The sequence below is a fragment of the Rhea pennata genome, chromosome 22 (assembly GCF_028389875.1).
Source record: "Rhea pennata isolate bPtePen1 chromosome 22, bPtePen1.pri, whole genome shotgun sequence".
Lineage (NCBI taxonomy): Eukaryota > Metazoa > Chordata > Aves > Rheiformes > Rheidae > Rhea > Rhea pennata.
The window spans coordinates 8,117,097-8,141,951 of NC_084684.1; the positions used below are offsets into that span (position 1 = coordinate 8,117,097).

The 24,855-nt window shown below is 56.9% G+C and overlaps 3 protein-coding genes across 23 annotated transcripts in view; 2 read left to right on the forward strand and 1 right to left on the reverse strand.

Annotated features, from left to right (window-relative positions):
* Positions 1-5,784, forward strand: part of PRDM16 (PR/SET domain 16) — a 332,665-nt gene extending 326,881 nt beyond the window's left edge. For 6 of the 7 annotated variants that reach the window (XM_062593645.1, XM_062593646.1, XM_062593647.1 and 3 more), the window contains one exon: positions 2,928-5,784. In XM_062593645.1, coding sequence (XP_062449629.1) covers positions 2,928-2,940 — 13 coding nt within the window. In that variant the 3' untranslated portion in view covers positions 2,941-5,784. Of the gene's footprint in view, positions 1-118; positions 294-2,927 lie in introns of all 7 variants that reach the window. The other variant, XM_062593651.1, reaches the window with a different exon arrangement.
* Positions 5,785-9,070: 3,286 nt separating this feature from the next.
* Positions 9,071-21,716, forward strand: ARHGEF16 (Rho guanine nucleotide exchange factor 16). 5 transcript variants are annotated; one of them, XM_062593589.1, is made up of 15 exons: positions 9,071-9,114; positions 10,150-10,729; positions 11,462-11,513; positions 11,800-11,969; positions 12,394-12,450; positions 12,619-12,779; positions 14,365-14,517; positions 15,212-15,341; positions 15,864-15,938; positions 16,689-16,781; positions 17,403-17,557; positions 18,436-18,645; positions 19,068-19,141; positions 19,800-19,901; positions 20,376-21,716. In XM_062593589.1, exons 2-15 carry the CDS (start codon positions 10,178-10,180, stop codon positions 20,513-20,515), a joined length of 2,124 nt encoding a protein of 707 aa, XP_062449573.1. In that variant the 5' UTR covers positions 9,071-9,114; positions 10,150-10,177; the 3' UTR covers positions 20,516-21,716. The 5 variants fall into 5 exon arrangements, with proteins under 5 accessions (XP_062449573.1, XP_062449574.1, XP_062449576.1 ...); XM_062593590.1 differs by having other exon boundaries at positions 15,212-15,314; XM_062593592.1 differs by lacking the exon at positions 15,864-15,938.
* Positions 21,717-22,014: 298 nt separating this feature from the next.
* The window catches only part of MEGF6 (multiple EGF like domains 6), a 114,458-nt gene continuing 111,617 nt past the window's right edge, over positions 22,015-24,855 (reverse strand). For all 11 annotated transcript variants that reach the window (XM_062593577.1, XM_062593580.1, XM_062593582.1 and 8 more), the window contains one exon: positions 22,015-24,376. In XM_062593577.1, the coding sequence (XP_062449561.1) occupies positions 24,309-24,376 (68 nt within the window). In that variant the 3' untranslated portion in view covers positions 22,015-24,308. The remainder of the gene's footprint in view (positions 24,377-24,855) is intronic.

Consider the following 24,855-nt stretch of genomic DNA (forward strand, 5'->3'; position numbering starts at 1 on the left):
GAGATCCCCGTGGTATGTGCATGCAGGCGCTGAGTTAGCAACACTCACATTGGCTAGATTGTGAACGGCGAGATGAGCTAACAACAGGTCAACCCCCTTCCCCTGGTCATTGGTACAGGTGTATTGAGGAGGACGAAGCCGGCTTGTTAGATTTGGAGCAGATGCCGCATTTTGGGAAGGGGCTGGATCTTCGCAAAGCAGCCGAGGAAGCATTTGAAGTTAAAGATGTGTTTAATTCCACCTTAGACTCTGAGACAATAAAACAGACTCTGTACAGGCAGGCTAAAAACCAGGTAGGTATCTGACAGAACATTTTCTCTAGCTTGCCACCAGCATGTACTATAGGATTAGCAAGCCGCTGGCCTCCTTTAGCTAAGGGTTTATTTTGCCTTTCCAGTGAGCTGGAGTTCTGACTGTTATTAGTGACTCTTATGTGAACCATGCCTTGTTGCAACCACAGTGAAGTTTAGAAGAAACGGAGAGCACATGAGTTTTAGGTCACCAGTTCAACTTCTCACTAAGCCTCTGTTGTGAGAGCATGCTTATATAGAGGGACAGCAGCATCTGTCTGTTTTTATCTGTCTGTATAAACGTTGTTACGGTTATTATTTATTTGTACTTTGGACTAGATCTTCAATTGGTGTCTACCAGGAAACTCAAGATTTGGTCCACAGAAACAGCGAATACATACAATTGTACCTGGCGATAAAAAGTGTAATAGACACTAGTATTTTCTGGACTTGCAGTCCAGCAGGTCTAGAGAACTTCCTCCTTCATCCCCCTGGTTTCTAAAAGCAGTCCGTAAAATGAAATTCTGCTTTGTCAGCTAGACCAGTTCAGACCTACCACGAAACCTCGAAAAGACATCTCAGCGTCTCCTGGGGTTCTGAGAAAAATCTGGAGGTGTAGGCTAGACCTCTTTGTGCTTTCTGCTTTTTCATTAAGCAGAAATGTTCAGTCTTCAGTTTTAGGGAGTTCAGGGAACCTTCCAGCTTTAACTTCAGGCGTCTAACAAAGGTGCCCGGAGTTACTGTCCAGCTGTCATCACTGGCTCCATGGGGAACTGGGGTTCTGCTTTCGGAGTACCACTTTGTACCTAACTTAACTACCTGAAGTGGCCTAAAGCAGACGGTGTGAATAGTACCATTGAGGCAAGCGCAAAGGAAGGCATTCCAACAGAATTTGGTGGCATTTCCGAATAATTACCCCTGCTGCTATGTTTAGGAAGAAGTAGGCAGCTCAGGTGTTAGCAGAGGTTTGACTATAGTTAATATTGGGGATGCGTAGAGCCACTGCCTTGGAGTCCCTTTGTAGCCTTCAAGCGACGGAATTGGTCATGAAATCTATTTTAAATGTCCAGCAGCGCAGTAGCTGAATGCAGTTGACAGGCAGAACATGGTTTTTGATGAAAGATAGCCATAACTTGGGAAATTCTTGTCCTGCTTCATAATAGGTGCTAATACTGAAGCCAGGAAGGGGCTGCTTGAAGGTAGGACAAGGCTTCTTTCCTGGTGAAGCTAATTTAAACACAAGCTACTTGCCTGACTCTTGTATGTGTCCTGTTACTAATACGCCAACTGTACTAACTATCTAGGAACAGCTTGCTCTTTTAAAAGTTGTGCCACGTTGTTAGTTCTAGCCTATCCTTACCTTTCTTCAGGGGAAGGGGGTTATTCTATTTATATATTTTTGGAACCAATAGAGTGGTCGCGGTTAAATGATAAGTAACTCGAATAATTCGAACGAACTCGGGGAGTACAATAATAAAACAACAGGTAGGTGAACACACAGCACAGCACCCTTTGTGGCTTTCCCTTAAGCAATTTTAGACGCCTGCATGTCCGCAAGCTGTACTTCTTTCGGCACTTCTTATTTCACCTACAATAGACAAAAGAATGTGTACTCTTTGTCTTTTGCCCTGCAAAAGATTACGTTTGGGTGGGTGCAACCTCAGTGCGAAGGAGCGGGCTACACAGCCTCAATTTAACCGCAAAATAGGAGCAGACATTGCACCAGCTAGCGCTCGCCAGGGAGGTGGGGACTGTGTCCTCATCTGGTTTAGATCACAGGCTGCAATTTCGCTGGCTTTTGCCTCCAGTACATGAAGTTACCACCTGCTCGCTCTGAAAGGACGCAAAGGGTGTATAAGATGAGCGGTCTTGGAAGAGGGAGAGCATCCAGATTGCAAAGAAGCAAGCAGGTTATTTTAAAGAAAACCGAAATCTCGATGCATTTTTTCAGCAGATGTTGTTACGTGTTTCACTGCAGCAGTAGAACGATCTCAGCAAGAACGTACAAACACGCTGGCGATACCAGTGAGCGTTTCATGTCTGTATTCTTAAATATCCACGTGCAGGTTTCTGCAGGTGCCTGTGGGCTCATGCCGAGCAGTGGGTCAGGACTGTTAGCCTGCTGCCAGCATCTGCCCATTGCGTTCCAGGGAGTTTGGATATTGCTCCACCAGTTTCGTGGCACGTGGTCAGGCCTTTCCCGCGGTTAGCCGTTTGCTGATCTCTACGTGTATTACAAAAAACCCTCCAACAAACGCAGCACGTGGCGTTCTGCATGTAGCCACTGCCTCCCAAGAGCAGCGAGCCTGGAGCCAGGTGCCGGGGCGGGCTGCTCGCTGCAGAGCCGCCCTGGAGGGACTGGGCCTGGGGAGGGCGAGGGGAGTTACGGCCTTGCCCGGCTAGCCCGACAGCTGCCTGGGACTCCACGGCGAATGCCGAGAAGTGTGAGTGACAGGAGTCATCCTAGCAGGTGGACATAAATTTAGACCTGCTGGCGAAGTTCTTTGCCCAGGCCAAAGGATGCTGGCGGTCGTACGTTTCCTGTGTCGTTAAACGGTGTCGTGCTTTGCACAGTTTATTAAAGACTGCCCTGCGTGTGTACTCACACATGTCCCCTGCGTTGCTCTCTTCCTCCAGGCTTATGCAATGATGCTGTCCCTGTCTGAGAACGCTCCCCTCCACACGTCCTCCCAGAGCTCTCTGGGTGCTTGGTTGGACATGGCAGGAGCAGCTTCAGAGTCGGGGACCTTTAACCCCATCAACCACCTCTGAGAGGTCACCAAGGCACTGGCCAGAGTCCAAGCGAGGAGGCGGTGGTGCTGCAATTGTCCTAGCAAAAATCCTAGCAAGCGGAAGATGGATGAGAGGGCCTCAGGGAGTCGTCTGGGCTTTTGGCTGGGAAAGAAACCCGTCGCATCTGACCTACAACTCCTGAATTTTATCTATCCACAGTTCTCATTTCTAATTTATCAGCATGAACCTCTCCCAAACTGGATAACCCTGATGCAACCCTAGGATTTCACAATGTCTAAGAGTAGCATAAACAAGGCATGAATTGCAGTGGTGCAATCAAGTATTGGCCCCTTTAACATAACAAGACAGTATCACCGAGCCAGTAGAGCTTGCCTATAAATGAAAGCTTGAAACCATTTGGTATCCTAGCCTTTCAATTCAGCTGAATAGTGAAATAATAAGGAAAAACCTAGAGCTGGGCGTGACCTATCCCTGGTGCAATTCTGTCGCAGTCCCTGGAGTTACACCAAGGAAAGGTAAACGCACCCCATTTAATTGACCTCTAAAAGCACTTGAAATTCTGTACTCCCACAGAAATACCGTCCTATCCTTTGTTCCCAACGAAACACGCCCGCAGAGCGCAAAGCCTCTTCGCTGGGAGCCCACGCTGCATGCAGTCGGGATACGCTCTACGCGGTGTCCCCACGGAGAAATCTCCAGCCTGGAGCGTTGCTGAGGTTGGAGGTTTTGACGTACCATGCGAGTACGTGGTGCGCGGTCGTGGGCGGTGACCTGAATGCGCTTCGGTCTGGGCCCACGCTGCAAGGCTGGGAGTGCTTTCCGTCCCTGTTAGCGGCTGTCGGCTCAAGCTGCTGCTGGACTCAGAGCGTCCCGAGTGTTGCAGAAGAGCCGGGCTCGGGGTGTCTGCTGGTGAGTGGGGCGGTCGCGCTCTGCCCCGCTCCGGCCTGAATGCCCTCGGGACTAAACTGCTGAAAACGCTTGGACTTTTCCCAGACAGAGAGCTCCCGTGGCTGAACCCCGACCTGAAAAGGTGTAGCTGTGTGTAAGAAAGCAGGTGGAGTGGGCAGGTCTGGCCTTAAGGGCAATTTAGACGTATCTTCTGAGTTACCTCCCAGGGTTTTGCAGTGATAGCCTGTCTGTGTTGGTGGGGTCCGGGGACTATGGCAGAAACTTGCAGCTCCAGGAGCTGTTCGGGTTGCTGGGAGGCTGCTTACGCACAGGACACTGTCGTAATTTGCCCCATCGTTTAAATAGGTCCAAATCCCCTTGCTTCAGCAGCCTCAGAGGCGCAATACCTCTATTCAGACACGGCGCTGAGAACAGTACTGGCTCTCTGAGTTGCCTCGCAGTCTCCTCATTTTTTACTGATGCAAAGCAGTCTCCAGAAACACTGCGGTGTTTGTGCTGTTCCGCCTTGTAATAACAATCCAGCGTTGCGGCAGTGATTTTACAGGTGGAGATGAATCGCAGAGCACTAGAAAGGCAGGAGATCTATTGCAAATAACAACATTGGCTGCACAGGTAGAGTTTACAATATACGCCCTGAGAATTTTCTAGCTACAGCATCACAAAAATTAAAAGCGCCGCGGACTGTGAGCGAAGGCAGGTAGGTCCGCGTGCCTTCTGCGCGAAGGTCCGTTCGCAGCCGGTGAAGCCCAGAGGAACTTTCCGTATCGATTTCAGCACGCTTAGGGCTGCGTGTGCTTCTGGTAAGCGTTGTAGCTGGAGGAGACTGCTTGCAGACCGGGGTTAATGGCTGGTCTGAGAGCGGCTGCCCGCGGCGGTCAGTATATAAGCCCGTAGATCCTGGAGATGCTCGGGGTCTCTGCCGACTTCGCACGCAGAAGAGCAGTGGCAGCTGCTGGGCTAGCCCGGTACGGAGAGAGCAGGCACGGAGCCGAATCCCAGCGTGCCGAAACGCAGGAGGCAGCTGCTCGGATCACGTGCAGGCGCTGTCGGGAGCGAGAGCCTGGGGGTTCGCGCCGTGCACCCCGCGTGGCCCGGGAGGGAAGGTGCTTGGGTGTCTCTGGTTCGCCAGGAACAAAGTCTAAATGGGCAGCATCAGTCATTTTCCCGGAAAAAAACACCCTTCCTGGTCGGTTTTCTGCATCAGCCCGTGAAAGTGCCCAAGGCTCGGAGCTCAGCAGTCAGTGAAACCCAGACTGTTTCACGCATTTGCACAAGGCTCTTGGCCAAACGCAGCCCGAGAGCTGACAACGTCTAAAGGAGCCGGGCTCTGAGCAGGAGCCGGACCGGTCCCGGCCCGGCACATCTGCCCGCTGCCGCGCCAGCGCAGCCCGGCCCGGGCGCTTGGCCTTTAAATTACTCCCACGGGGGCCAACCGAAAACAAAAAGAGCGTTGTTTCTTCTCCGGATGGAATTTATTTTAATCTGTATATAACTTGTAATTTTTTGCTAATTCTTTTCTTATTTTATTTCTTCCTTAACAGTATTTTTTGCATTAGGTATCATGATTGTGAAGAAATAATGTTAATATAAGTATGTAGTGAAGGACCAAAATTGTGTAATTAAGGTTGTGTGTTGTATGCCTGATACCCAGGGAGCGGGAAGATTTTGCTGCCGTGCCAAACGCCCCCGGATCGTCCTGCTCCTCCCGCTGCCCGGCTCCCAGGCAGCCGGGCGTTTTGCTCCCTCTGCGTTTGAGGGACAGTCGCAGTCAGACGAAGGGTCCTATTTATTTCCTGTGGCGGTCGGAGAAGAGGAGAAGCCTTGACCGAGGGCAGCCGGGCCCTGCGCGACCGCCCGCGCGCGAGCCCTGCGCTCCTCTGCCCCGCTCGCCGGGCAGCGGGGCGCCGGGATCCCGCGGTGCCGGCGCCGGGCTCGGCCGCCGCGGCGCTGCCCCCCGGAGCCGCGCTGCCCTCCGGAGCCGCGCTGCTCCGGGGGAGCCGCGCGGGCAGGGCGGGCGCCGTCCAGCCCGGGAGCGGGGCCGCGGAGTAGCGGGTCTGAACGCGTGGAGTTACTCTCTTCCTTTTTGTCTTTGCGAAGACGGTTAATTTTCCTCCCGGTTCCTCTAGGTAGCGTCTGTGTCTGTTTTAGGATCCCGACTCCTCTAATTTAGCACTGATTCCAAGTTTTACTTTTCCCGCAGTTGAGATAAATAAACAGAAGGCCTCACTGAGTTTCTATTTATCTTGTAGCTCTCATTCAATTGCACTTGAAATGTATTGCAACTCATAGCAGACGTTTAGGTTTCGTTTTGCTTTCCTAGACGAAGTCAGTCGCTTGTTTTGAAGGATGCTTCCCGAGGCTTGCAATGTTGGCAGCGAGTAGAGGCTAGAAAGAGCGCGGCAGGCGAGCGAAGCTCGCGCCGGGCGCGGGCGGCGGCCGGGCGCTCGAGGACGCCGGGCGCCGCGCTCGGGGACCCGGGCGCGCGCGGCCCCTCCGGCGGCCCCGGGGGATCTTCCGCTCCCGCCCTGCTCAGCGCTTGGACTCTCGACGGGCGTCCGCGGAAACCGCCCCTTCCTCGCTGGCGGCGAAGCGTTCCTGGAGGCACTTGCACGACGACGTCGGCGTGTTTAGACTCTAAGCATCGAAGCACTGGACCCCCCCAGCCCGGTCCAATCTACTGACTTGCATTCAATGTTGACGTGCTGTATTTTGTGTGTGTGCGTGTGGCGGGGAGGGAGGGGGCGGCGGCGTGGCGTGGCGTGGCGTGGCGTGGCGTGGGAGCCGGCGCCGCGGGGGCGAGGCGGCGGGCCGAGCCGGGCGAAACCCCTGCTCCGGGACGGCGGTCGGGGGTGGTCTCACGAAGCCATGAAGCTGTTTCTCTGTAGTGTGGAGTGATACTGTGATTAAAATGTCCTGGAATGATTCCAAGGTTATTTTTCTCTTTCTTCTGTCATTGATTCTTATTACCACTTTTGGAAGAAGAATGAAAAAGAAAGAAAAAAAGAAAAAAAAAGGCAGCTTTGATTTCCAAACGTGCAATTCACATGTGAACAAAGTAATTCTGAAGATAACTCTCAATGTATTTTACATTCTCGTTGCTCTCTTCAAAGCAGGAGATGTTTTGCCCTGATGTCATTTCCAGCCTGCAGAAGATGTAATTTAAAACATATATATATTGTGCTTGCAAGAATCATAAATCTGGGCATCCTATGTCATTCCTTTTCCCATTGTTACAATACAGATTTGATTTAGTTTTTTTTTTCCTTTAGAACTGTATAGTGTTTTTTTAAATCAATTGTAAATGTCTGGTTTTCATATAATGTTTAAAAAACATTGAGAAAGAGGATGGTGCTTGTTCCATATCATTCTTGATTGTATATTGCTTCTGTTATGTTTATAAGTAAACTGTGCATGACTTGTGTTTAGCAGTCATTATTGTGTCTGTTTGTGAAATTTTTATTAAAAAGAAAAAAATTCCGTAGATGCACTTATTGTATATGTGATTAGATTTTGCGTCCGAGGCTAGAAGCCTTGAACTGCCAAGGAAGGAGAAAAAAAAAAAAAGAAAGAAAAAGTGATGGCAGTTATTAATTAATATGAAATCGCTTTGTTGGGAGCATAATGAAATAAAAGATATGAAGTGTAGAAAATAATTAAAAAAGCGATTTTACAAATTTCATTTTGATGCTTGTGATAAAAGACAAATGTACTTGTGTAGAGAAATTCCTTTAAAATAATGAATAGAAAAAGCTGATTTTGAGGTTAATGCTGTAGAATAGGAATGTATACCAAATGTAATCTTTCCAATGCTACAATGAATTTATACATGAGATTGATATGCAATAAACCTGTGTGCTTTTATAAGCAGTGGTCCCGTGAGCTTTTTTGGGGGCCGGATGGCAGAGGCGTGACGCGGGGGGACGCCGGGAGCCGAGCCCGCGCCTCCCCTTTGGCCAAGGGGCGCCCGCAAAGCCCTTCGCTCTCCGAAAACGTCTCGGACGTCTCCTTCCAAAGCCCGAGCTGCGAGTTAGCGAAGTACCTAGTGGTCAGGGGGGCAGAAGCGGCTTCGAAGCCGGGTCTCGGACCCGACGCGGCGCGGCACACGGCCGACGAGCACTCTGTGCTTCGGGACGTCGCTCGGGGCGGTCGAACGCTGCCGGCCCGCGCGCAGCCTGGCGGCGCGTCCCCGGGGAAGGGCTCCGGCCCCGCGGAGCTCCCGAGGGGAGACCCTCCGCGGCGGCCGGGCTGGCAGCCTTTCTCCATGCTAGCCCTGCCGGGAGGGAGAGCGCCCGTCGGAGCAGAGAGCCGCGGCAGCAGGGCGACGGGCAGCAGGCCGCGGAGACGGGAACGGGGGAGCCGAGGGAGCGCTGTGGGCAAGGGGGCTTCGTCATCCGGAAAGCGCTCGGGACTCGCCATAAACCGGGGAGAAAAAGGCTCCGTTCTTCGGGCGGTCGCAGTGGGGGGAGGACATGAAGGGGCGGTCGAGGAGAGCTCTGCTCCCGGCGCGCTGTCGCGCCTGGCTGCCCGGAGGGCTCGAGGGCCCGGCGTCGTGCAGGGCTGCGCTGCGCCCCTTGGCTGCCCCTTGGCCACCCTTGGCCGCCCCTTGGCTGCCCCTTGGCCGCCTCTTGGCCGCCCCTTAGCCTCCCCTTGGCCGCCCCTTGGCCACCCCTTGGCCGCCCTTGGCCGCCTCTTGGCCGCCCTTGGCCGCCTCTTGGCCGCCCCTTACAGCCACAAGGGCTAATGGTGTTAAACGCCCCTCCAATGCCCGTGGCCCGGTGAGGGGACCCCCGGCGAGGGGACCCCCGGCGAGGGGACCCCTGGCGAGGGGACCCCTGGCGAGGGGCCCCCCAGCGAGGGGACCCCCGGCGAGGGGACCCCCGACGAGGGAGGCTGCGCGAGAAGTCTGGCAACAGCTTCTTGAGAAAACGTCAAGAAGCGGCAAAATAATAATAATAAAAAGAAAATCTGAGTTTCCAATGAGTTTCCGCTTCCTCCCGATCAGGGCCGGGCCGAGGGGCGGTGCGCAAGGGGCGGCCCATGCGCGGGGCCGCCGCTGCCCGCGCCCGGAGGCGGAGCGGCCGCGCGGCGCGGCGCAGCGCAGCGCAGCCCCGGCCCGGCCCGGCCCGGCCCGGCCCGGCGGCGCGGGGCTCCCAGGGCGCCGGTACGTGCGGGGCTCGGGGGGCGGCGGCGGCGCGGGGCCCCGCGGGCGGGCGCGCTGGAGGCGCTGCGCGGCGCTGCGCTGCGCGGCGCTGCGCGGCGCTGCGCGTGTTCCCGAGCGGCCGCCCAGCCGCGCTTCCCGGGGCTCCTGCCGGCAGGAAGCCGCGGCCTTGGGCAGGGAAGGGCTCGGGGGGCGGCGGGGCGGAGCGGCCTCCCCGCCCGCGCAGCGCCGCGCCGCGCAGCACCGCGCAGGGCGGGCAGCGCCGTGCACCGCCTCTGCGGCGCGGGGCGCGGGGCGCGGGGGGGGGGGCGAGCCAAGCCCGCCCGGGCGGAGTTTGCGCTGCCCGCGGGGGGCTCGCGGCACGCTGCGCGCCGGGATTTTCAGCGCGTCTCCCCGGAAAACCCAGCGGGCGCCGCGGAGAGCCCAGAAACCAGCAAGGCGAGAGCGAGCTGGTGGCGCGGGGCGGCTGGAGCGCTGTTCCCACGGCCGCGGGGAGGCCAGAGCCGGGAGAAGTGCGCGCCCGGGTGCGACGGGCCCGCGGGCTGGAGGCGCCTGCGTCGGGGCTCGCGGTGCTGGAAGCTGGGCACCCCCAGCCCTCGCACGGCCCCGGCGCGTCCTTTAGGCAGAAGTTAGTTAGCGCTTGGTGAAGTCGCCAGCCGTGAGTGTTGGGCAAGGAGGGGAAGCGACGCACAGGTGCCTTCACGTCGCCTCCGTTTGCATATAGCGCGCCGTGAAAGCAGATAAGGACAAACGCGTGTTAGTCCACCCTGTTCCGGATTTCTTTGAGTCATTCGGGCTCAAAACCGCTGCACTCAGCGCCTGAGCTGGAAGGAGCTTGGAGGAGCGCAGGGGTGAAGGGAGGCCCTTCGTCCTGGGAAAGGCTGGCAGGGAGGGGAGCGGAGCACGTACTCGCTGCGGGGATGTGCGCGGGGACGCTGGCCGGCTCGGGAGTTCCCAGGGCGAGCCGGTGCGCTGGCCGTGCCGAAACGTAGCTGCTGCGGTGCGAGAGGACTTTCCCGTTGTCCGTTTCTTTCTCAGCAGCGTCCTGGTTCCCTGCGCTGCCGCCATGTCTCGGAGCCCCCCTGGCAGCGCTGACGACGACGAGACCTTTTTCCCGGAGTACCGATGCCACCCGGAGCTGCGGGTGCCCCCGCCTCCGACCTCCCCCGCAGGGAAGATCGGCTCCGGCACGGCGCTGGACGGCGCTTCGTGCTCGGCAGCGAGCTCTCCCGCCGCGTCGGAGCCCCGCCGCGTCGTCCTGAGCACGGAGAGCCCGGCGGCGCTGAAGGTGGGAACCCAGCAGCTCATCCCCAAAAGCTTGGCTGTCTCCACCAGGACCAAGACTCCCTCCCGGCACCAGAGCCCTGGGGCAGCGGGGTCGAGTAAGGAGCCCCTGGGCCCCGACCCGAAGAGGGCCTCTGTCCCCAGCGCCTCCCCGGAGGCGGAGGCGGAGGTGGACGATGACTTTGGAGGGGCTCTCAAGCGCAACCTGAGGAACATGTCGTACCGCGCAGCCATGAGGGGCCTGGGCGCGGAGCCCCTCGGCGCCGCCACCGCGCTGAAGCCGGTGCCGGAGGAGGGGAGCGCCCCGCCGGCCCGCAGCCCGGGCAGACACAAGGTGGGCAGCGGCGTGCCGGCCCTGGCGCGGGCAGGCGCTCCCCGGCCGCGAGCCGCTCCCGGGGCATCTGCAGCGCGTCCCTTCGGTACCGTCCCTTGCGGAGGGGCCTGCTGAGCCCGGGCATCCTGCAGAGCACCTCCGTGGAGGGCTCGCGGCCCCGCGGCGGCAGCTGGCGCGGCGCTGGCGCGGGGCGTAGCTGGCCGCCCCGGGTCGGGGCGCGGGCGGCGGCGAAGCCGGCCCGGGGAGAAGCAGCCTCGGCGCGAGCAAAGTCCGCGAGCGAGATACGCCTACGTGAAAGGCGGCGGAGTAACCGCGAGGCTGCTTTGATCGTGACCGGGATAGCACGAGGTGAAAGCTGAATCACTTCAGCAGGGCAAACAAAAGCGCAGGCAAAAATCAGCAATATTTGCCCAGCGGGCACGTAGGTGACGTCGCCCCTCTGTTAAAGGCGGTAGATGCCTCCCAGGGCGGCAGCGCGCAGCAGCTGCAGCCAGGGCATGTTTGCCCCCGGGGGTGCGTGGCCTGGGGAGACCCTCGAAGCTGGGTGTCCTGAGCGGTCCGGTAAAGCTCTGCCCCCTGCCCGTGCGCGGGGCCGGCGCGGCTTTGCCCTGCGCTCGCCCGGCTCTGCGTCCCGCCGCCGCGTCCGCCGGGCTCCGAGAGCCGCGGGGGCTGCGGCGGCCCGCGGGCCGCTCGCCGCTCCAGCGAGCCGGGCGTCTTCTCCCCCCCTTGCAGAGACCCCTCGGGCGGAAGCGAGTGCAGAAGCGCGGCGGCTCGTTCAAGGACCGTGAGTGCCGCTCCCCCCGTCCTCCCGGAGCGTCGGCTCGCCGGCTGCCCCGGCGCGCGGGGCAGTGTGGGCCCGCGCGTGCCTGCACCGGTGGTTGCTCCTGCTCCTGCTCCTCCTGGGCCCCTGGCGCGTCCCGGGTTTCTTCGCTGCGGGTGCCGGCGCCCGGCAGCGGTCGGCGCGAGCGCGGCGGCCGCGTGCCCGGCGCGGCGAGGAGGCGGCGGGACGGGAAGCGAGGCTGGGCCTGGGGGAGGCTCGCCCGACCTCCGGCTTGCCTCGTCCCCCGCAGAGCCCCGGCTGTACCAGGAGATCCGAGAGCGAGGGCTGAACTCCGTCGGCCACGAGTCAGACGAGGATTTGCTGGAGGAGCCCGTGCCGGGAGAGCCGTCGCCTCCCGACGCCGCGATCGTGGTGCGGAGCTACCGCCCGGCCCAGGTCACCTGGAGCCAGCTGCCCGAGGTGGGAGCGGGAGCGGGAGCGGGAGCGGGGCGGCCGCGGCGCCGGCGGGGCGGCGCGTCCGTCCCCGGAGGCGTCCGAGGCGCGCCGGGACGGGACCCCGCGCCGCGTGCGCTGGGGGGCCCTGCCTGCGCGGGGCGGGTGGACCGGGCGAGCGCCAGAGGCCCCTGCCAGCCTCGGCCGCCCTTGGCGGGTGCCTCTCTGCTCGCCCCGTCCTGGAGCGACCCTCGTTGCACTTTGGGGGGGGGTTGCTCCGTGGAAAGGACAGGACCGGAGCCCCGCGAGTGTAAAATCTCAGGGGCGCCAGCCACGGGGGCGCAGGCGGCCCGCGGCGGGGGGCAGAGCCCCCCGGCCGGGCAGAGCCCCGAGGCTGCCTAGCCGGAGGGGCCCCTCGCGCCCGCTGACCGCCGCGCTCCTCCGGCCGCAGGTGCGGGAAGCGGGCGTCCTGCAGAGCATATCCGCGGAGGAGCGCAAGAGGCAGGAGGTGAGGGGCGGCGCGGGGCGGGGGCCGTGCCCGCGGCGCCGGCCGGGGGCGCGGAGCTGCGGGAGCAGCGGCCCTTCCCGTGCGACGTAGCGGGTTGCAGCTCGCCGCCCGCTTTTGCCAGCGCTAACGGTTCGCCGCGGTCGTCCTCGCCGCCTTGCGTTTTCTCAGGCGATGTTTGAGATCATCACCTCCGAGTACTCCTACCTGCACAGCCTGAGCGTCCTGGCGAGCCACTTCCTGAGGTCGGAGGAGCTGCGGGAGACCATGACTCAGACGGAGCACCACCACCTCTTCTCCAACGTCGGCGACGTCCTGGCGGCCAGCGCGAGGCGAGTGCCGGAGCTCCCCGCGCCGCCCCGGCGCGCGCCCTGCTCGCGAGCCCCTCCGAGGGCGCTGGGCGGCCCGGCGGCGCGCCGTGCGGAGCGGAGCCCTCGGGAGCGAGCGCTGGGGCGGGAGGGCGAACGCGGGCGGAGCGGAGGCTGCGCCGCAGCACGGCGCGAGAGCCGCCGCGGCGGGGGGCTTGCAGCTTCCCGCGGCTGGGGGCCGCTGGTCTGCAAGGTGGTGTCCAAGGCGGTGGGTCCGCGGGTTTGCCAAAAGCTGCACCGTGTTTGGTTGAAGCGGAAAGGCGTTTGGCAGGCAGAATTGCTGCTCCTGGCTCTCTGCCTCACGTGTGCAAACCCTCCTGCTCCAGCCACGTTATTCACTTGTCCTGGGAAGAAGGATCTGATGGAGTTTGCCAGTGGAGGAGCTTTCTTGAACCTGATCAGCATCTTGAGATGTTACTTAGGTGGATAAATAAATAAGAGAAGCGGATCAGTGCTGTAGTCAGAGACAGAGCTACCTTGACGTGGGAGCAGGGCAGAAGCTGCTTTCCCAAACCCCCTACAGCTGTGTCCTCAGCGGGATGATGCAAACTTCATGCATTTCTGTGCGTCTGGCGGGTCCCGTGGTGGCTTGCTTGGTCAGTAGGCCCAGGAGGAGACCGCCGCTGCCGTGGGCGGCGGGGGGAAGGTGCGGGTCTCGCGTGCAGCGTCTCAGCCCTGCCAGGCTATGGACTGCGGTGCATGTGGAGAAATTTAAACAGCTGTTGTCAAACCAGCTTTTCAGCCACTTGGGAATAGCTCCCAGGATGGAGATACCGTTTTAAAGTAAATAATTCCAGGAATTATTCTGCTTCAGGAACATTTGCCATCCTGGGGTAGTCCAAATGGAGACTTTTCTATAGGGAAAGTTCACTCCAGTCTGTTTCTCTCTTTTGCCAAAACCCTGAGCTTTGCAGCTTAAATATTGCTCTGGCCTGTTAGCCACAGTTGTACAACCCTATCTTTAACTCATAACCTCGAAAATTTTTGCTACCCACAAATCTTTGCTTCCTCAGAAATTGTTGGCATTTATGCAAAGTATTATCCTAGTTCCAGAATTGACCTTTGTGTTTGGCAACACAAACGTGACCGCTCTGGAGGTCACGTTGCCGTGGGTGGTGGAGGAAAATGAATGGAAAACGGTAGGGAAGACTCTTGAGTGCTGCAGTCGTGTCGTTTCTGTGGGACCAAGAACATGCCAGGCTCCACATGGTGGAAGGGATTAAGGCACTCTTGTGAAAGAAGGATCCAAAAGTTGCTAAGGTGAAGCCGGGCAGTGTTTCGTAAGTGGCATCTTCCAGCTTCATCTTGGTTGACACGGGCGTTCCCAGCTATTTCATGGGAAAACTGGTGTGGGGAGACCCAAAGGGGAACGCAGGTGACACAGCTGGGTTCCCAGTCTGTCACTGCAGCACGTTCTGCGGAGCGTTTCTGCCCGTCAGCAGTGGTCAAACTAGGAAAACTTGCGGTGGGAGCATTGTTAAACCTGTCAGTCCAGGACATCTGGCCCTAGCCAGTCATGCAGTGAGATTGTTTGAAATTCTCTCTGTAGCTTCTTTGAAGACTTAGAAAAGCGACACCAGGAAAGCCTCCTAATTCCTGACATCAGCGACATCGTGGAAGAACACGCCACAAACCACTTCAGTCCTTACATCAGCTACTGCTCCAATGAAGTCTATCAGCAGAGGACGCTTCAGAAGCTGCTGTGAGTACTGCTGTGTGCTGAGGCCTTGGGCTCTTTAATGAGTTGCTTTCACAGGAAATACGAGCTTTTCACAGTGACGCAGAGTTACTGCAGTCAGGGTAGACAGGACCGTGAGTTGCCTGCGGCCCACTCTTGTGGTGGCTGCCTTTTTCCTGAGGAAGTGCTGTTTCCCTTCTGATGGAGGCGTGAGCGTAGGTCAGCTTCCAGGCGTAAGTGAGATGCCTGTGAAGGGCGAAGCTAGACGTGTTGGGCTGCAACAAGGGTGAGGGAAGGGGACAAGCGGAGGTAGTGCTACTCCGTACTGAAGTCCTGTGGGAGAGCTTTGCTGTGAATTGGCTCTTGCCAAGGTCGGTATCGGGGATGGGGTGTGTTAGCGGCACCTACGAAGGCTGGTCCTCTCCAGATCACACTGGTGACACACGTCGAGTTTGTGCCATCTGTTGGTACGTGAATGGCTTTGCCTGCCTTTTGGAGGGCTTAGCATCTCTGGTTACGTTTCTGTTACCTGCTGGTGGATCGGTCCCTCAGCATCCGCCCGTGCACAGCGCCGGCTGTGTGCTCTGAACTCAGCTGACTGCCGTTGAACACCAGAGGTCCTGCCTTAGCTGCGCTGAACGTCTCGTATGTGCAAGTCTTCTGCAAGGTCTTGGTGACGGAAGAGCAGGCCTAATGGAGGTTTCTTGTCCTGTTCCAGAGCCACAAACCCCACATTTAAAGAGGCCTTGAAACAAATTGAAAGGAAGCCAGAGTGTGGAGGCCTGCCAGTGATCTCGTTTCTCATTCTCCCTATGCAGAGGGTAACACGGCTTCCTCTGCTGTTAGATGTAAGTAAGCCGCGCAGTGGCCTGCCTTGGCAGCTCCAGGAGGGTAGCTGTGTTACTCCCTTCGTCTGCCTGCTGAGCCCAGGACGGCGTTCTGCTCCCATCCCTCTGCGAGCTGAAGCTGGGGTACTGACCTGAGCTTCTATCAGGTTTTAGATCCAAACTGAGGGATCTGCTGTGGTCTCTTCTTCATGTGGACGTCAGATGCGTAGCTTGAATCTTTGTAACTAACGCTGCTCCATTACTTGAGTGGATGGTGCTGGATTAGGACGCAGCCTTGGGCAGAAGACTGCCCAGCCATAAGGCTCTACTGTGCCCTCCCCCCACCCCCCGGTGCGTTGGGCACCTGGGTGATGAGGGTGGGATGCCGCAAGCTCGCAGCTCCCAGCACTGCCAGCGCTTCCTTTGAGTGCCCAGCCGGGAACGCCTCGCGAGTTTGTCGCGTCCTTAAGTCAGAAGGAAGCAGTTGACGCGCAGTTGCCCTGTCTTGCAATGCCACTAAAGCACGTTATCTTGAAATTCTAGACTCTCTGTCAAAAAACAAAAGCATGCACTGCAGCGTACGGAGCTGCCACCAGAGCGCTGAAAGCCATCAGCAAGGTGAGGCACAGCTGCCCGCTCTCCACCTTTGCTCCTTTCGGGGCACAGGTTCGGTACTCCGGTCCCAAACCTGCCATTCTGCCCTCTTAATTCTCCTTTTCGTGTTGGTTCGCTTGAGGTTTTTCTGCTCCAAGTAGCTGTTGGGTGCACACATCTTCTCCCTTGCTTGTTTTCCTCCACTTGATCTTGGTTTTTTTTCCCCTTCATCATTCTTTCCTCTCTTTTTGGCCCGTCCTTTGTCCGTCCTCGCCCTCGCTGTCCCCTTCTCCGGTAGTGCTCTCCCTACGTCAGAACCTCCCCTCGAGGCGACAGCGGACGGCTGCAGCCCGTCTTTCGGCGCTTTAGGCAGAGGCAGTGAGGAAAGCAAAGCGGGAAGGATAGCGGAGAGAAGGAGCCCCGGCAGCGGCGACAGTTTTGAATCTTACGCTGTCATTCTCCGGTTGTCTCATCTCCGGCTGCTTTCCTGTCCGGTTATCGTTCACGGTGACAGGCCACGGCAGATTACTGCTGCCTCTGGGGTGGTGGCAGTGGCTTCAGATCGTCTCCCTAAAGACGGACTCGTGGCAGTGGGCTCCTGCTGCCTGCGGTTGTCCTGCTCGCTCATCCTGCAGGTGGACAAAATGCACGAGCTCCCCGCTCAACCAGCTGACGCCTGACGGCCCTTTCCTGGGTTAGAGGTTGTGCAGAGGAAAGGTTGTCCTCTGTGTCTGAGCCTTGTGGCATTCGCCTCTTGGTGTTCTTCATTCCTAGCTGGTGAAGAGCTGCAACGAGGGAGCTCGTGCTATGGAGAGGACAGAGCAGATGTACACCTTGCAGAAGCAGCTCGAGTTCGGCAAAATGAAGGTGAGGGCATAAGGGAGTAGGGAGAAAGTCCTCTGGGGTGTGCTGTCAGGTTGTTGGGCCTGTTGTGGGAACCCTTCCAGAGAAGCTTGACCAGCTAACTCTGGTCTGGCTCTGACAAAAGAGCTTTCATTTAACGCTTTTAGCATCACTGTTGTCGTGCCCAAGTTGACCATTTTTGCCCAGAGTTCTAGCTAAATACAAATTTCTGGGCATTTCCCCTGCCAGACTGGAGAGTGCAGTAGAGTAGTCCAGGACGGTCTAGTCTCCCTCGAGACTCTCCACTTCCTCGTCTGCCTGAATCCATACCTTCGTCTCTTGGATGCCGGTAGTGAAAACGGCACTTGCCTCCTGACAAGAGGAGGTTTTATTTATGTCGCCTAATTGGCAGTAATGACTGCAACGGCTGTGTTGGTCCAGACAAATAGAGAAGTTTGTCTCTCTTTAAAAATGGTCAGACGTTGGCAGCATTCTAGAACGGCTCCTGTTGCTTCAAAGTCCGTAATGTTTCCATCCAGACTGACCCTGGAACCTGTCGTGAGTTTAGATACAGCTGCTTGACTTGATCTGGCTTGCCTCTGGTTAGAGCAGCACTAATTTAGGCTTCCTCTGGATCCGTTTCAGCCTTTTCCGTTGATTTCTGCTTCCCGCTGGCTGTTGAAGAGAGGGGAACTCTACCAGCTCCTTTCAGAAGAGGCAGGAATCTTCCGCAAAGGCTCTGGCAGAGTTTGCTACCTCTTTCTGTTCAACGATGTCCTAATCATAACCAAGAAGAAAAGGTAAGACTCAGGGATACCTCTTCCTATCCCATGAGCTGGTTGGACACAACCTGCCCGGGATTTTGTGCCTCGGTGGAGAGCTCTGATCCACCAGAGCTGTAGATACTCATTACAAGCGGGACCGAGCATGACAAGCCAGTAGCCTCCCTCCCATCGCTGGTTGGTGTGATTGAAATGGCAGCGGGACAGGTGCTCGTCTCACCGCCTCGTGACATGGGTGCAAAGCCAAGGGGGGCCATGCAGTAAAACAACCTAAACCACGGCAGCCTTCTGGCAGCGTCACGCGTGTGCCTCTGATCCCTGGAAGGGATGTCGGGGGATTAATGCATCACTTTCCTCGTGCGCAGAAGCGCTTCCAGCTGGTAGCAGATGATAAACTGGGAGATTTGCTGGAGATGGTCAGGCTGTAGTAAGCGACTTGAGTCCCCAAAGAGCTGGCGTCCCCTCAGACCTAAAGTAGAGCTCTAACACTTGAGTACTGGATGGGTTAAAACCTCAAGTTTCCCAGGCAGTGTGTAGCATAAGAAATTCCCAAGACTTCCCTGTTGTGGTCTTTATTCAAGTGCTTCTTTTTGGTCAGAAGGGAAGCACCCAGCTCCACAGCTGTTCAACGTCAACCTGGAAAACTGGCCTAAGGGGAAAGGTGGGAGGATCAAGACCAGGGGTTTGACAAAGGTCACAGACCTCAGTATTTTGTGCTCCCGGGATAAAACTGCTAGGAAGAACCAGCTGGAACTTCAAGGCTAAGTAACAAGAGAACAGGAGGTGGGTTGAGCCCAGCTGCTCTTTAGCCAGTGCCGGGAGGAAGATGGTGTCCCAGCAGAATATCCACTCGGAGTGTGCGCGTGGCTGAAGTGCTAATCCTGTCTTTGCTGCAGTGAGGAGAGCTACATCGTAATGAACTATGCCACGCTGGATCAGGTAACAGTGGAGAAAATAGAGAATATGGACCCACCTTCCCCTCCTCCTGCCAAAGCAGGGCCAAGCGGCCCAGCCCGCGGCGCAGCAGGCGGGCACCTCTTCAGAGTGGTCATGGAAAAGAACAGCGAGAGCGGGCGAGAGGAGATTGTCCTGTCGGCAGAGACTCTGTGAGTGGTCCTGGGGCTTCCCTGGGGCAGGGGATTTAACCAGGTGCATTTTCTTGCTTGCTGGATAAAACCATGCACTGGAAGGTGCCGAGGAGGCTTCTGTCAAGCACCCTGTCCCTCTCTCCCCTCCTTAACCCAGCAAGAGGAACCTGCACGAGTGTCTTCCCTTGCTCTATTTCTCTCTCTTCTAGATTTCCAAGCAATTTATAATGCTTCCCCTGTGCAAATTAAGCAGCGTGGCTATGTGTACTGCACATGAAGCATCTTTATGTGGCCAGAGACTCGAACACTGAGCCTGATGGCTGTTCGGTCCAGCTTTCCTTGAAGGACTTTGTCCTGCTAGGAGGTTCCCAACCACTGCCAGCAGCGTCCGTGCTAAGTTGCTGTGGCTTTCTCTGTAATGTGGGCTTTCTCTTTGCCAGGAGCGACCGGGCCCGGTGGATTGCTGCACTGATGCACAGAGAGAAGGAAAAGCCTGACACCACTCCTAGAGGAAGTAAGCTATGCGAGGACCACCCAGGCCTTGCTTTGGGGGCATTAGTAGGTACACCAGAGCCTGCGTATTTACTGGATACACAAGGGTCATACAGCTTTCTGCTTTGAGTCCGAATCCTTCACAGTCTTGGATGGACTAATCTCACATTTCTTCACTGTTCCAGTCTGGGGAAGGTGTGCACATGTGGTGGCAAGTAAGAGGGCTGCGGGTACTAGCTAGTTGGCCTTCCCTTGCTAGTTAGGAATTGCCTCACAGACTTTTCCTCAGTCATCGTAAGCCCTGCATGCATTTGCTAGAAGACAAAGCCAGAACTCTAGGAGGGCATTAGACCATCAGTAAGCAGAGATTCTGCTTCCCGCGTGCTTGGAGGCAACGAAGGGAGAGATGCGGGGAAGGGGGCAGAAAGGGAACGGAGAGCATCGGTTGGGGAGCAGCTCCGGCGAGCAGCGCTGGCGCGCTGCTGTGCAAGGGGCGGCAGCCCTCCTCACCCCGGCGCGGTGGCCGGGAGCCCCGCGAAGCTGCTGGGCGGTGTGGCTGAAGGGTGGTTGCAGGGCTGCCCGGCCAGGGCAGAGTGCTCCGGCGCACTTCCCACTCGCGCTGACCTGTGGCTTACTGCGGGGAGTCTCACTCGGTCCCTGCCTTCCGCTGTTCTCTGCAGACCTGAGCCAAGTGGAGATAACCCAGGCCTACCTGGCTAAACAAACGGATGAGATTTCTCTACAGCAGGCAGACGTTGTCCTGGTCCTGGGTGGAGAGGACGGTAAGTGTCAGCGAGCCGGGAGCTCTGCCGGGAGAAGGCTTGGCCTTATGCCCACACCTGGTGAAGGGGGTCCCAATGAACTGTCATTTGAGCAACTTTCAGGAGCTTCCATGAAGCTGTAGCAGTTAGCAAGGTCTGTGCCCCTGCCTGGGGGCTGCTGCTTGGCCTGGCTGGTGACAGCAGGAGTAGGAAGGCTGGCTGAGCTGATGCCAGCATGGGAGCCGGTGACAGCTGCCAAAGTCCTTGCTAGTTGGACCCCAGAAGGGTGAGGCCTGTGTTCCTGTACCTGGTGGTCACCACCAGAGACCTCAGAAGTGAGTCAGTAATCTCCATCATAAACACTACAGCAGAACTGGACGCCTCTAGCTGGCATCTCCCTGAGAACGGGAGCCTTGTAGCGATCTCCGTCCGTACTCGGTCCCAGCAGCTGTTACTCTTCCTCACTGAATTAAAAGAGCTCCTTTCTTCTCCTAGGCTGGTGCTGGGGTGAGAGGCTCAGAGATGGTGAAAGGGGCTGGTTTCCCCAGTCCTGCGCTCGGCAGATCACCAGCCGCCTGGCTGTGGAATGCAACGTCCGCCGGATGGAGCGGCTCCGGATAGAGACGGACGTGTAGGTTGCGAGCCAAGGAAAAAAGCCTCTGTCTTGACTTGATTTCTGGGGTCTTCAACCCTCTGCAGACTGAGCCCACAGCAAGAAGAACCTGGGAGGTCCTTTCCTTTCGAATTTTTGTCTCGAACAGCCGCAAGAGCTAGGTCTTCCTGTTCCAGACTGCTCTTTGTAGCAGCAGTAACAGCAGTTAATTAACATGAGACCTGGCATCCAAGTGCTCCTGGCTAACGCTCTCGCAATCACCTGGAAGAGGCTTCAAGCAGTAGCCAAGGCATTGGCTCTTGTTCTTAAAAAAATAAACCTGACAAGGCTGCGGCTGAGTTCTTGGGTTCGGAGAAGTGGCTCATGTTGCCAACTCTTCCCCTTGTTGACGTCCGGGCCGTTGCTGCACACCTTGCAGGTGAAATCCCTTGGCCTAGGAGAAGTACCCCTGAATCAAGAACGTTTAGGACCTTAAATCTGTATGGTAGACTTATTCCTTGGCAAGATTTTGGAGCTGGTCTCGTGGACTCAGTGCTAGGGCCAGAAATAATGTTCAAACCATAGGGAGGGGAATTCACACAAGGAGAGCAGAGCTGGGAGCAGGAAAAGCAAGGCTGCAGTTCCTGGAGCTTTCCAGGCTCCTTATCAGTCTTTCAACCTGTCACATAGCAGCGAAGGGCAAGGCGGACGTGTCCGGGAAGAGCATGAGGTTTTCAGTCCTGCTGAAGAAGAGGTGTAATCGGGGAGGTTCAAACCTCAGCCTGCCAGCATGCAGGAGAGTCGTTTATCCTGCTTTTCTCCCCAGAAGTTAGTGCCTACAAGTGATTGATTAAAGAAGAGGGCTGGGGCAGATTAGTTGTTCTGTGGTAGCTGAGTAGTTTAGGTTTTTAATGGGTCAAATGTTTAATTTACTAAGTCCTTCGGAGACGTTGCAGGAGACAGGGCCATGGCAGCTCCGTTGGTCGGTGTGCCAGCCGACCAACCGAGGCAGCCCTCCTAACCAGAGGGACGTTGCTCCGTGTGAAAAGGAGGTGCTAGTTCTGCTTTTCCAAGCAAGACAGTTCACTTCGCCGTCTTGATGTGGATTCTGAATGGTAGCATTACCCCAACGGTTCGAGTTTGACTGGACTGTAAAGGGATTAATCACACTAACAATAAATTCTGGGATCCTTATGAAAAGTATGCCCTTTCTGCTTGTCCAAATTAAATTGCGCACAACATGAGTAGCACTGCGTCCCGAGCTTAATATGTTAGGGGCGTGGGATGTCCTTAAGCACGATAGCTCCTGTCTAAGTGAAGCCAAGGGCTGTGAGCTCTCCTGTTGCTAATGCTCCAAGGAAGCTTCGTTCTGACAGCAGAATCTTTCTAGCCTCTACGTGTACTCGACATATGCATGCCTCAGGAAACATCCTTCAAAATAGGTGATTGCTTTTGCTTAAGAACAAAAGAAAACAAAAGCTAAGCATCTGTTATGAGTTACAACATATTTCAAGTGTAATTGAACGAGCGCTACAAGATAAATAGAAATTCAATCGGGCTTTCTGTTTATTCATCTTAACTGGAAAAATTAAAACGTGTAATCGTAGCTAAATTAGAGGAGTTGGGATCCAAACACAGAGATGCTAGCTAGAAGAAAACATGAAGTAAACAAACTATTAAGAAATACAAAAAGAAAAAAAATATATGATTTTAAAAAGCATAGGTACAGAGCACTGCAGTCCCAAGCCGGGAAGTTATGCAAGCTCCTGGTGCCCCGCGGGCGGTCACGCAGGGCCCGGCTGCCCTCGGTCAAGGCGTCTTCTCTTCTCCGGAATAAATCGGACCCTTCGTCTGACTGCGACTGTCCCTCAAACGCAGAGGGAGCAAAACGCCCGGCTGCCTGGGAGCCGGGCAGCGGGAGGAGCAGGACGATCCGGGGGCGTTTGGCACGGCAGCAAAATCTTCCCGCTCCCTGGGTATCAGGCATACAACACACAACCTTAATTACACAATTTTGGTCCTTCGCTACATACTTATATTAACATTATTTCTTCACAATCATGATACCTAATGCAAAAAATACTGTTAAGGAAGAAATAAAATAAGAAAAGAATTAGCAAAAAATTACAAGTTATATACAGATTAAAATAAATTCCATCCGGAGAAGCAACAACGCTCTTTTTGTTTTCGGTTGGCCCCCGTGGGAGTAATTTAAAGGCCAAGCGCCCGGGCCGGGCTGCGCTGGCGCGGCAGCGGGCAGATGTGCCGGGCCGGGACCGGTCCGGCTCCTGCTCAGAGCCCGGCTCCTTTAGACGTTGTCAGCTCTCGGGCTGCGTTTGGCCAGGAGCCTTGCGCGAAGGCAGGGACCAGTCTGGGTTCTCCGGTGCCGAACGCCGACCGTGGGCCGCTCTTGGTGCCGGCGTTCCTGCTGCAGCCCGAGCTTGCAGCGGTTGCGCGCTTGCTGCCCGTCTCCGGAGCGCGAGTGCGGCCGGCCCCGGGCTAGTGCTCTGCGGCCGCCTCCCTCCATCACCGCGTTACCGTCTTGCTTTCAACTGCAATGGAGAAAAAGCAAGGCAGGCTCCCGGACTGAGGGCAGAGCGTTTCCACGGGGACTGGCAGTTACTTGGCCAAGGAAGAGCTCGGACTCTAGCCGTAAGGTAGCCCTGAGCACTGCACTTTTTTAATTCAGACTGTCACTTTTCCGTGGAGCAAGTGACGGGGGGAGCGCAGGTGGGCCCGTACGAAAGCAGGCGCCTGAAGCCTTCCAAAGCTGGCCAAGAGCAAAAACTGTGTTTTCGGCAAAGGAACCACCTCCTTTTGGGTAAAGGACCCACTTTGTTACTGCCACGCAGCAGCAGGCGGGGGGCACCAGCTCGCTAGACGTGGCAGAAGACGTGGGCTGGAGGCACGCAGCCGTGCGCCCTGGACACCCGCAGCAGCGCCCGACGCAGACTGGGCTGCAGCTGCGTCCCCAGCAAAGCACATCTAGTCTGAAACGGTTCAGTCATGCTCGGTAAAAGATGGGTGTCAGCAGCTACGGCAGCTGCTGCAGTAACACACCCCATCGTGCAGTGCATTTCCACCTGGAGACACGGCCTGTTTCAGAAGTCTGCACTGCTAGGAGGTGGTTGCCACCATGGCTCATGGCTTGGCGTGGCTGTGGGCTGTGAAGATGATAACTCAGGACCTTGCATACGTAAGCCCTCCTTCTCCCCACAGCAAACAGTAATTGACAACATAAGACTAATTGCAAATTCAAAACCAAAATGAAATCTCAAAAGTGATGCGGTAGTTTTCACTACACGTGGTTGTAGGAGAGCTGGGAATGGTCAGCCATCATTTGTGATGATGCAATTGTACACCTTCCCATAAATAGTTTTACATAAATACACATTTTTGACTATAATTTCAGCCCCCCCCCCCAAGAAAACGCGCATGCCCAAAACCAAAAGAAGAGGGCCAGCAAACCCTCACGTGCTCTCAAAGACCACCGGGCACCGAGTAGAAGCAACAGCTTCTGAACCGCTCCTGCCAGCGCCTGGACAACAGCAGCCTGCCCCGGGGCCGGATGGTCGCTCGCGCGGCGCGTCTTCGAGGGCCAGCCCGAGCTGGCAGCCACCTCCTTCGGGTGTCTCCCGGAGGCGCGCTGCTTATGATCGGCACCTCCAGTCTCAGTCAAAAACTGTTTCAAAAGCAGCAAAAATTACTCCTCTGTCATAAAATGATCTCCACTCGTGTGGCCTGTAAGCAGGGTCTCTACATTGGTCATCGGCTTCTTTAGGTGGCTGCTTGGTCACGCACCAAGGGACTGTTCCTGGCAAGCCACCGCTCCACACCTAATGCTTCACCAGCTGGAGAGCTCCGGTGGGCGAAGACGACCTGGTGGGCGCCCGGGCCTCCACCACTGCAAGAGAAGCGGGAGGAGAGGTCAGCCTCAGCGGGCTGCGGAGCGGCCACTGTAGCTGATAGTGCCTGCAGTTTGGACGGGAGGTGCTGCACAACACCGAGGAAGCGCGGCTGCTGGAAGGCTCCCGTCCTTGCCACCGCTGCCCTGCGGTGCGCTCAGCAAACAAGAGCAGCAGGAGAAACTCCAGCTGAAGGTGAACCAAAAAAAAAAAGACAAGTGAAAGAGCGAGAAAGAGCAACAAAACGAGCGACGCCTTCCAGACGTCGTGGAAAACCTGGCAGAAAGTGCAGCGGCACGGGGCTGCTGCTCCCGAAACCCCCGAGCCTGCCCCTGCGCAGCCCCAGCCCCAGCTGCACGCGGTGCCGGGCAGGGCGCAGCGCCTCCGCCCTGGGCACTGGTCTAGGCTGCTCCCTGCGTGTAGTGCTGAAGGCATCCACCTCTCTCACCACTGCCTGAAGGATCCCACCGCTGCTCGC